General features: G+C 43.7%; 1 protein-coding gene across 1 annotated transcript in view; it reads left to right on the top strand.

The window, feature by feature from the left end:
- The first annotated feature begins 760 nt into the window (after positions 1 to 760).
- PEX12 (peroxin-12) overlaps positions 761 to 11,920 on the top strand; it is a 32,952-nt gene continuing 21,792 nt past the window's right edge. The window contains exons 1-6 of the mRNA XM_086810169.1: positions 761 to 1,102; positions 1,354 to 1,509; positions 1,866 to 1,971; positions 2,101 to 2,231; positions 2,311 to 2,560; positions 6,419 to 6,528. Of these exons, the coding sequence (XP_086666295.1) occupies positions 1,399 to 1,509; positions 1,866 to 1,971; positions 2,101 to 2,231; positions 2,311 to 2,560; positions 6,419 to 6,528 (708 nt within the window). The 5' untranslated portion in view covers positions 761 to 1,102; positions 1,354 to 1,398. The remainder of the gene's footprint in view (positions 1,103 to 1,353; positions 1,510 to 1,865; positions 1,972 to 2,100; positions 2,232 to 2,310; positions 2,561 to 6,418; positions 6,529 to 11,920) is intronic.

The following is an 11,920-nucleotide window of genomic DNA, read 5'->3' as shown; positions in this document are numbered from 1 at the left end:
ATAATGTATATATACATATACAATAGTATAATATATCATACACATTATTGTTGATTTTATTTTAATATATGCAATAATATCAAGTGCCATTGAAAAAACAATTATCTTTCATTACTTAGGAATGCGATACATGTAAAGAGAAAACATAATATCACTAAATTATAATAATAATATATCAATTAAAAAGATGTTATCATTTACATATACGATATCATAATATATATTATCTTTTTTAAAAAGAAATATAAAAGGCGATTATATATTAAATTAAGAAAGCAAAAAAAGGAGAATGAACCGTTACATCATGCTTTTAACCAAAGAAGCATAACTCATGCATAAAAAAGACCAGAATCTATAATCTAAACACTTTCACGGTGAGAAGGCTTTGGACATTTGTGAACTTAAAACCGTCCTATTAGGGGTATGATGATTTTATTGCTTTAATCCATTATTATTCGGTAAACATCATCACATCCTAATACAGGGCCAGGGCTATATGTGAAAACAAAACCATTGAAACATCATCATATCCTAATTGCTTTAATCCATTATTATTCGGTAAACATCATCACATCCTAATACAGGGCCGGATGTGAAAACAAAACCATTGAAGTTTGGGCCAAAAACAAAGAGGTGTTATCTAAAAGAGGAGCAATCTGTCTACATATGCTACATTTATTGAAAACCCTCGGGAACTAGGCCAATAATTAAAATTTGGATAGAAGGTGATATATTGGAGAGGCAGTCTCCCAAAGGTTGCACATGTGAAGCTATGATTGAAGTATGTATACAACTCGAATAGTGGGGGCAGTTTTTGTAAAGCAAGGAATAGAGTTTGTGGATATGATTTTGTAATTTCTCTTGAAAAAAAATAAAAAAATAAAAAAATAAAAAAATATAACTATTGTCCAAAAAAAACTATTCTAAAGAAGTACGTCTTTGCTTTTCGACTCTACAGAAAAAAATCGATTCTAAGCGTAAGCCTGTACATTAGCGTAGCCATGAAGACAAATGGAACGGAACCAGGTAGTCTGCACAGCAAGGAGCTCTGCGTCTAACGCTCTCAAATACGTCAAAGCCTTCTTTGGATCATTCTGGCCAGGTTAGTGCGGTATCAAATTTTCATGTTTTGTCTCAATTAATTTCTTTGCCGAACAACAGCAAAAATCAGCAGAAAATTCTTCTGTATTTTATTTTTGTGATTGAAATTTTGGAATGCATCACCATTCTCTTGGATTTTATTTTTCCTAAAGTTTTTCCTTGTGTTTATTCATTTTTTTTCCTTGGGGGGGGGGGGGGGATTTTTTTGGCATTAGTATGTATGCGAGCTCAATAAATACATTTATTTTTCAGTGGAACAAAGGGAAGCATTGTGGTGGAAAAGGAAGGTTTTGCACAATGTTGATGCAAGTGGGTGGAGTGGAGGGCAGCCGGCCGACCTTCTTCGAGATGGCAGCGGCCCAGCAACTCCCTGCGAGTTTGCGAGCAGCTTTGCTCTACTCTATGGGGGTCAGTTTTTGCATCACTTGATATTAAGTACATCTTTTCTCTGATAGCATCCATATGTCTCAGTGTTAGGTATTTGTCAAGCATTAGAGTTAATCAACATTTAATATGAGAGATGAAGCAATGTTGTACCACTATAACTGTACTTATTGAGGGCATCTTGCAGTAAACTGGGGTGGCTACCCTGTTTTCAGCAGGGAAAATCCTTAGTTCACCAACAATAATGACAAAATGCCACAGTAAACATGTGAAATTTTCATCTTAGATCAACTTGCAGTGTTATGTCACACATGAGATCTTGCCATTAGACGACGACACTACTGCTGGAACTCTAACCTATCCAGCATATCTATGTGCAGGTTTTGGCACAAAGAAGACCGATTCTCCACAAAGTTCTAGACCACAGCGATGAAGCTTTCGGTCTTCTTATGCTTGTGCTTGAAGCACACAGCCTCCGAACAGCTGGTATCTTCCTTTGCCCCATCTTTTTTTGGATGTCCACTATACATTTGATGAGTTCAATATATTGCATGGTTAAAACAAAGTGTAAAAGTCCGCACAGGTACATTTATATTGCTTTCCATGTGTGCACAGATGCCTCTTTTGCAGAATCACTGTATGGTTTGCGCAGAAGGCCTGTTGGCATTCCCTCACATCCGAAGAACCAAGCTACAGAGAAGGTTTTCATGACAAGGAGACAGAGAATTCTTTCACTTTTATTCCTGGTAATTTGATAGCATACCCAATTTTTTGATTGAAGTAGTCAATGCCGCATCTTACACCAAGGTGGTTTTATTTTTGCAGGTAGGCCTGCCTTATTTGAAATCAAAAATTCAGGCTGTTTATGATGCTCAAAGGGGAAGCATGCTCCATGCAGCCTTATGGGGAAGAGGAGACATAGATCAAGTTGATGGGGACACATTCAGCACGGAAATGGAAACCACAGAGATTGTTTCTGTATCTGAAGAGAATGGTGCTTTGGGTGGTTCCTTTAGACAGAAGTTGATGGCTGCTCTTGTTAAAATGTATCCATGGATTCATGCAACACACGAAGGTATTATATTTTTTCTTTGATGTCATGGAGAATAATGTGTCACTATTTTGGCTTCTACTAAAAGAGATTCCTGCTTGCTTGTCCTCCCTTGTCCCAAAAGCTCATGTTAGAGACCATTTAGTATGATATTAGGGGATACAGAAAGGCCTAGATATTGGGGGCATCAGTGGATTCATTTGCTTATCTTCTGATGAAAAATGGTAAATGTATGTAATTTAGAGTCTCCACTTGGAGAGAAATTAACTGGGAGAGATACAGTCACGGTTTCGTGAACATGAAATCACAGACTTTTAGAGGATACCGCTGGTCACACTTTTTCTACGGGTGATCAGTATGATATTAGTAGTTGAGATTGTTCATTGATGCTCTCCTCCCTAAAGAGCATCTTTCCGCCCTCAAAAGTTGCAGCATGTGACCCATAAATCCCTACTTCATTGTCTAGTATCCCATTGCTTGGTTGGTTGAGGCTGGAGCTTGTGACAATTTTTTCTCAGATGGTACAATTTACAGGCTTTTGGTCCAGATGTGCAGTCTTTATCAGAGAGACTGTCCTGGGACAAAGTGTTTTCACAACTGAATGCAGGTGGGAGCAGGGCTGCATGAGTGCAACAGCTTCTTGAAGCTGGCCAGGTAGTCAGGTACCTGCTCGCCTTGTTTTTGATGGAAATTCTCCCATTGCGTCTTGAGATTGCGTTTGGTAGTTTATGGAGATAATTTCCTTCAGGATTGCCTGATGACATGCTTCAAGTATGAACACCATGATGCTAACTAGTCCTCCCAACATAACAAGGCGGAGTGAGTCAAAGCTATATGCAGTTGGAACAAATTGGAGCCACTTGCTGCCTCCAGTGTGGTTGTCATCTTCTGATTGAGATTGAGAGCAATGCTCGGAGTGCCTCTCTGCTCCAGCACATCCTTGTGCTCATTCTTCTTGTTCCAGGAGTAGCGAGCTTCTTTCAAGTTGAATTTTGGAGCCCCATGAGCCTAGGAAAGTTGTCATCTGAGTATTGAACTCTTTCTGGAAAGGTCCCATTTGTAGTAGAGGATAAACAAAGGTATGTGCATTTGGCTTGATACTTGATGGCAAAACTGACAATGATTTAGATCCCTCAAGCCTGAACATAAGGTTGACTTCAACGAACTAAAAGCTGCTTTGATTATTAGGTTTGCACCAATTGGTGCAATGCATGGGCCAAAGCTGCCATCTGCTGGTCTGTGGCCGCTGACCCCTAATCAAGCAACTAGAAAAGAAAAGTTTTGCAGAATGCCTAAGCTGAAAGGACAATCAAGAGTGGTTTCCAGCTGTAGAGCATCCACATACCCCACCGATAGAGCTTGTTGGTGATTTATGGTTGCACTTTGAAACCACTTTCACAGGATTCTAGCTGAACCAAGGCTCTAGGAGATGTAAGCTATGATACCAAATGTAAGGCTATTGGCTATATGCAACCGAGAGATAATGACAATGGAAACCAAAAACACAAGCATTCTGTTGAATACGTGAGCAAAAGATTCAAAATAGAGAAGATTGTTTTCGACTATTAATGTCAATCCTAGCAAAAGGTGACCAATGAAGAAACACCAAGTCAATGAAAAACACCAAGGCTTTCTCAAATGCTGGCTACAATCTGCTGGTTTTCGCCTTCAATGCACGCTTATGAGCTCCTGTGACTGCTTGGTTGCTGATAGAGATTGCGGAGGCTCGAAGATTGATGATTGATGTGGGAACGCTATTTATAGGTCATCAAGCCCCCTTCATGGCTGGTCTGCGTACTGCCTGACCTACCAGACCTGTCTGTCCTGCTTGACAGCTGCCAGACCTGTATGGTTTCCATTGGCAGCTGTTTAGTGGCCTGAACGCTCCCCAGAACTGATCCCATCCTGCCAGCCTCTACTGTGGGGTCCTGTGGTGTTACATGTGGAAGCTTTGAGATGCTTCTTTCAGCCCTAAACACCATCTAGAACATGCTGATGCAAAAACGCAAACAGAAGGTAGAGTAGAGAGAGAGAGAGAGAGAGCTGGAAATTCAGTATTTCATATGGTACAAAAAGGTACATCTGTCTTGTAGCCCTTGGCTGCCTTCCATGAAAAGGTAAAACACCTAAACAAACCCTAGTTCTATGACCCAACTCAAAAGGAGTCGAATACTTTGGCTATTTAAGTGGACTGGCCAACTGCTGGTCGGCCAGCTCTTGGACATAATTAATCATATGCTGCAGCCGACTGGTCCCTCTTCTTCTGTGTACTGGTTGATAGTATCCATGTCCTCCACTGGTCAAAACCCCCTTGCCAAAATAGCAAACAATGCTCCAAATATGTGGTTCTAATCATTCTTTAATCCTTCTTTATCTGGCTGCACTCTAGGATTAGTCCTGAGATTAGCATGTACATGTGTGCGCACATGACATCCCCCTTTGCTAAACTTGATCATCCCATTCCATCCCCGGAGTCCCTCCGTCATCCTTCCTGCTCTGGCAACCTTTTCATTGAATACCCGACTCGGTCTCCAAATCTACTCTAACTCTGAAGAAGATCTATGCATCTGTTCCATCCAGTCCCCAATCCGTTCCTGCCTTGTCTCTGAACACTGTCTTGGTTTTCATTCCTGAGAAACGAGTTGGTACTCTCACTCCACCCCTTGGAGGATCATCCTCCCTTGGATCCATTGCCCGAAAGCCTTTCTTGGCTCACAGGACTGCCATCCCCTTTGGGTTTTGTGGAACACCACCAACCAACCTCTTGGGAGTTCTTCCCGGTCTTGTGTTCCTTGCCTTGGGCCTCTTACCTGTGCACTTTCTTGCACCTTGGACCTGTACACCTTCATATGGGATTGAATCAGTGTTTAGCCTTGCTGAGCCTGATGCTCTAATACCAATGTTACATACAGAAGCTCTGAGATGCTTCTTTCAGCCCTAAACACCATCTAGAACATGCTGATGCAAAAATGCAAACAGAATGGAGAGTAGAGAGAGAGAGATAGCCGGAAATTCAGTATTTCATATGGTACAAAAAGGTACATTTGTCTTGCAGCCCTTGGCTGCCTTCCATGAAAAGGTAAAACACCTAAACAAACCCTAGTTCTATGACCCAACTCAAAAGGACTTGAATGCTGAAAACGATGAGCACTTTGGCTATTTATAGGCCTTGTGTTGGCCAAGTGGGCTGACTGCTGGTCGGCCAGCTCCTGGACATAATTAATCATATGCTGCAGCCGACTGGTCCCTCTTCTTCTATGTACTGGCCAATAGCATCCATGTCCTCCACTGGTTGAAACCCCCTTGCCAAAACAGCAAAACAATGCTCCAAATTTGTGGTTCTAATCACTCTTTAATCCTTCTTTACCTGGCTGCACTCTAGGATTAGTCCTGAGATTAGCATGTACATGTATGTGCACATGACATGTGGGTAGCCTGTCCTCGACGAACGCTGCCTAAGGATGGTGTGAACTGTGATAGTCTGGGCTGTACTGAGTGTGTCAAGGATGGTCACCTTAATCCTACAGACATTTTTTTCCCCATAAAAATATTGTAGGGAAGGGAGCAGCAGCATTGTAACTTGTTTGGGGGATTGAGCTTGCCAAAGGATGACGAGATATGAAGCTAACCAACTTCTGGCCTACTGATGACGCTGATTACACTGACTTTCCCTGTATTTACTTTTTAAGTCACCTCATACGTTTTTATCAGTAAAGGTACTGTTCAAGAACCATTCATAAGGTTTTTCTATAAATACGTCACTTCCTCAGAGTGACACTTGGGTATCATTTGGAACTAGTTGTGAATAGACAGTATGTTTGGTCACGTTGATGTTGATACGTGTCACCTGTGATGATAACCAATTGTGCACTTTTTGAACAGGTCTATCTTTTGCATACCAGCTTTTGTACCTGCTTGATGCCACACGCTTTTACACCCCGGCACTGCAAATCATGGGATTACAAGTTTGTCGTGCCTCAGGACAAGAGCTGGTAACTCCCTGTTTAGAAATTGACTTGATTTATGACTTCTGCTGCTGGATAACCGGCTCCACTGCTTGGATTCCCCCCTTCCCCCACTCAGCTCTCCCACCTTTCCTGTACACCGCTTTTTTGTCTCCAATCCTGAGACACGGGGTCTATCTCCATCAAGAACCAGCTTCTTCCTTACGTGGCCAACTCATGCACTATTGTCCTGGGTAGAGCTCAATGAGTAAACTGTTTTGTTTCCTCCACCCCTGCTGCCCTTGCCTCCTCCCTGCCTCTGCTGCCCCCGCTTCCCTGCTGCCCCTGTCTTCTTGCTACCCCCGTTTTCCCCTTTTGCCCACGCTGCCTTTCCTCCTCTTCTGCCCCCGCACTCTTCATTGCCATCACTGCCATTTCCTTCCCTTCTTGCTCTGGCCTCCGCCTCCCTTCGCCTCACTCAAAAACGGATTACTCTTTAACATGTTTCAAGTCATCCTTTCCGACAAAGTAGACATGCATCATGAGTAGCATGAGCAAAAGAATGTTCGGCTTAGGGATATATGCATTCGTGTAATCTATTTTGAAAGCATAGTCTTCGCTTTTGTGCTTGGACCTGTTTATTGGAATTTGGGTTATTCTATCAAAGCACATAGAAATCTCTTCCGGACTCATGACGGACTTGACAAACAAGAGAGAAGTACTTTGCCATTGTTATTTGTTTTGTGTTATTTTGGTTAAGTGCTTACCCTTGTATGTGCATACAAGAAGAAGGGTGAATTGTTTGCCTTGAGTAGTTTCAGGAAAAAATTTTCAATGGTTGAAAAGCTTGGTATCGATGGTATACATGATTATCATATGGTTTTATGGCTCCCTTCACTAAGACGTATTGGATTCATGGAGCACACGACAACTCATGGATTGAGGATGTTTCTATGGATCTCTATTGGCGTTGAAATGCCTATACGACTATTGGTGGTGGCCGAAATGTCTATAAACTATGTGTAGCATAAATGTTTATGGAGCCCCAGGACTATCTATATGAGTGATTCTTATCTTATGTTACACACTTGACCCACCTCTCCTCCAAGGTGTGTCATGTGCATGATTGCCCATGGACATTTCCTGCAACTAATCCTGAAGGGGCAACCAGAAAAACAGATTAGAGATAGGATTTTGAGCACAAAGTGCAGAGAGGCAATGTTGGACTTGGTGCAAGGCATGGAAGACTTGGAAGAGGCTGTCGGCTGCAAGACAAGGGGATGTCGGCTGAACAAAGTGGAGTTGGCTGTACCAGAAGGCGGCGGCTGCAGGCGCTCAACGTTTAATGGAGAAGTATGCCAGTCGGCTGGCCGACCAGCATTCCAAAGGTTCAAGAAGCCTATAAATAGGCATATGTGCTCATTGGATAGATCATTCAACTCCTTTTGAGTTGGGTCCTTAGAGTAGGACAGATTTTGGTGTATTCCACCTTTTATGCAAGGCAGCCTAGGGCTGTATAATTGGGTACCTTTTTGTACCATATGAATATGCTGAATTTACAGCTCTCTCTCTCTCTCTCTCTCTCTACTCTCCCTTTTGTCTGCGTTTTTTGCATCAGCATGTTCTAGATGGTGTTTAGGGCTGAAAGAAGACTCCAAGAGCTTCTGCGTGTTACATTGGTATCAGAGCATCAGGCTCAGCAAAGCTAAACACTGATTCAGTCTTATATGATGGTGTACAGGTCCAAGGTACAGAAAAGTGCACGGGTACGAAGCCCAAGGCAAGGAACACAAGATCGGGAAGAGCTCCCAAGAGGTTTGTTGGTGGTGTTCCACAAAGCCAGAGGGGATGGCAGTCCTGTGAGCTAGATAGGTTCTCGGGCAACGGTCCCAAGGGAGGATTATCCTCCAAGGGGTGATGTGAGAGTGCCAGACTCATTTCTCAAGAATGAAGACCAAGACAGTGTTCAGAGTCAGGGCAAGAATGGATTGGGGACTGGATAGAACAAATGCATAGATATTATTCAGAGTCAGAGTGGTTTTGGAGACCGGGCCGGGTTTTTAGAGAAAAAGGGTTGCCAGAGATGGATGGATGACAGAGGGACTTCGGGGAATAGAATGGGATGATGACAGTCATCCAAGAACAAGTTGGAATCCCATCATCAAGTTTAGTAGAGGGGGATGTCATGTGCATGATTGCCCATGGGCATTTCCTGGAACTAATCCTGAAGGGGCAACCATAAAAACAGATTAGAGCTAGGATTTTGAGCACAAAGTGCAGAAGAGGCAGTGTTGGACTTGGTGCAAGGCATGGAAGACTTGGAAGAGGCTGTCGGCTGAACAAAGTGGAGGCGGCTGTACCAGAAGAAGGCGGCTGCAAGAGCTCAGCGTTTAATGGAGAAGTATGCCAGTTGGCTGGCCGACCAGCAGTCGGCCAGCATTCCAAAGGTTCAAGAAGCCTATAAATAGGCGTATGTGCTCATTGGATAGATCATTCAACTCCTTTTGAGTTGGGTCCTTAGAGTAGGACAGATTTTGGTGTATTCCACCTTTTATGCAAGGCAGCCTAGGGCTGTAGAATTGGGTACCTTTTTGTGCCATATGAATATACTGAATTTCCAGCTCTCTCTCTCTCTCTCTCTCTCTACTCTCCCTTTTGTCTGCGTTTTTTGCATCAGCATGTTCTAGATGGTGTTTAGGGCTGAAAGAAGACTCCCAGAGCTTGTGCGTGTTACAAGGTGTGTGCTTAGAGCACCAACACGGAGTGTAAGTGGTAAGAGTGAACTTGAGCCCACCTCTCATACAAGGTGTGTGGTCAGAGTACCAACACGGAGTGTAAGTAGTAGAGTGAACTTAAGCCCAGCTCTCCTAGGTGTGTGGTCAGAGGACCAACACGGAGTGTAAGTGGTAGAGTGGTTAGAGTATCAACACTTGAGCCGACCTCTCCTCCAAGGTGTGTGGTTAGAGTATCAACACGGAGTGCAAGTGGTAGACTGGACATGACACTTGGTTGGCATAGGACTTATGTCTATGCTAAGGGTCATGTGAACATGACGCTTGGTTGGCATGAGACTTATGTCTACACCAAGGGTCATGTGGATTGACGCATGGTTGGCAGGAGAACTTGTCTCTACGCCAAGTTTCAGTAGATTGGAATCTGGTCATGATATGTGGACGTATGGAACTGTTATGTCTTGCCCATTCATTTGGGACATGATTATGATATCTAGCCTTATGGGACTGTTTTGTCTCGTCCATTCATTTGGGACATGATTATATCTTGGATATATAGCTTGAAGCTTAAAGTTGTGGATAACTTCTAAGAAGTTGGGAAGGATGTCACCAACTTCTAAGAAGTTGGGAAGGATGTCACCAGCCTAGACATTTCCCATTTTGAAAGGGGTTTGGTGGACTCTTAGACGTCTAAATATTTAGAAAGTATTAGCTTTGGGAATGGGGGATTTTCCAATACAAAAGATCTAGCGCATGAAGCATGGTCTAAGTGCTTGAGATGGTTTCTTGGACACACAAATGGGCATTGGAGCTCAAGTGGAAAGCATGTATGGCGAGCTCCCGAGGATTTGGAAGAGATCTAGTATTGAAACATGGTGCTCACATACATTTCTAATAAGGTGGAATACAAAGGATCACACTCCTAAAATCTAGGAGGGTTACTATTTTTGGGCAATTCCAATGGAAATTTTGTTCACGTCATTACAAATGGAAGGACTTGCTGAAGCACCTTTGACAGAAGGTCTACGAGTTGAGATATTTTTAGAGATGAAGTTTATGGGTGGGAACGATCTCTTAAATTGGGATGTGTGGCACGACGATGGATCAAAGTGAGAGAAGTGGCCTCACACTTGTCACCTCAGCTCTCCACTTGTCATTATAGCTTTTACTTGCCATTCTAGCTCATGAGAGTTCCAAAGCTATAAATTAGACTCCTCTCTTCACGTGAGCAGGCTCTATTGCTGTAAACTAGCCTCTACCATGTTGGTAACTCCTCTATTCTTGGTGGTCATCCAAGGCTGGGGGAGATTGGTGAATAGTAGAAAAGATGTGGTCTTGAGTTCGGAAAAGGATGGCTACAAAGCGGTCCTCGAAGGCTGGACTTAGGAGGCTGTGGGTCCTATCTCTGTAAAGATCCATCTTGGGCTCAGGGGCCAAGGAGCGCCAAGAACAGGAGTCTTGGCGGAGATACCGACCATGAGAAAGTCCTACCAGGGCTCACCACTTGGGAGGAGGCCTTTGATGATTAGCTTACCCAGAAGGGCTTTGCTCTACATAGAAGGATCAATAATGCCGAGGCCGACTTTGAGGCAAGTGTGAATTATGATTCTCCAAGCCAGCTTGGCCTATGCCGGCTTGCCATTGTTGTGTGCCCAAAGGATGTTGCGAATCAACCGCTGTACCTATCCAATACACGCCCTAGAAAAGGCCCAGTAGGAGGTGATGTATCACATTGTAGCGAGAAGGACCTTGTTCACTACCACTACTTTGTTGGCAAGAGAAAGCTTGGTCGTGCTTTAGTATAAAAGCTTCTTCTGAATGTTCATGAGGAGGGGGGCAAGGTCCTGCTTAGATTTGATATCGATCGCGACCTAATAGCCGAGCTTGTCTTGCCCAAAAGCGGCAAGGTCTTGCCCCAAAAGTGGAAAAGGTGCTATTATTAGCTCCAAGCTTGGCATAGGCTTTCTTGAAATACATCAAAAGAATGGCCAAGTCTTGCTGTTGAAGATAAGCGGTGGTGATGCCTCCCAAAAAGTGTAGATGTTATCCAAGATGCTCCTTGCCATGGATCAAATTTGCGAGGTGCGGTTGCAGTCGATTTCTGATGGGATTGGTGAGAAAGTGGGAATATTTCGCCTCGAGTGCCCTGGATCAGGACCTGGTTGTGAGAGGCTGAGTAGAGGGTGAGACACCTCGGATCTAGGCAGTAGGGAAACCCATCCTTCACGTAGTCCGAGAAGCCCCAATCCACCCTATCATAGGCTTTCTCAAAGTCCATCAAAGGAAGGACCAAGTGCTGCTATCGAAGACGAGCGGTGGTGACGTTTCCCAAAAAGTGTAGATGTTATCCAAGATGCTCCTTGGCATGGATCGAATCTGGAAGGTGGGTTTCATACTTAATAGAAGTCTCTTTCCTGAAAAAAATAAAAATAAAAATGTGGGAGGTGGGGCTGTAGTCGATTGCTGATGGGATTGGCAAGGATTTTGTAGGCTGTCCCCAAGAGGGTGATAGGTCTCCACTGGCGAATCTCCAACCTGTCATCTCCCTCCTCGGGGATCAAGTGAATCAAACCCTCTGCCGCTCTCTCTGGCATAGATCCAGAGCTCATTATCTCATTGAAGGCCGTGTGGAAGACGCCCTCCATGAGGTCCCAGTGTCGAAGAAATAGAGGATTCGGATGCCCATCTCGCCTCGGCACTTGCCTCTA

This window comes from Cibotium barometz, chromosome 16 (genome assembly GCF_041138505.1).
Source record: "Cibotium barometz isolate CiBa-2024 chromosome 16, ASM4113850v1, whole genome shotgun sequence".
Lineage (NCBI taxonomy): Eukaryota > Viridiplantae > Streptophyta > Polypodiopsida > Cyatheales > Cibotiaceae > Cibotium > Cibotium barometz.
Note: the sequence above shows the minus strand (reverse complement) of the source record. Positions and strands in the feature narration are given on the sequence as shown.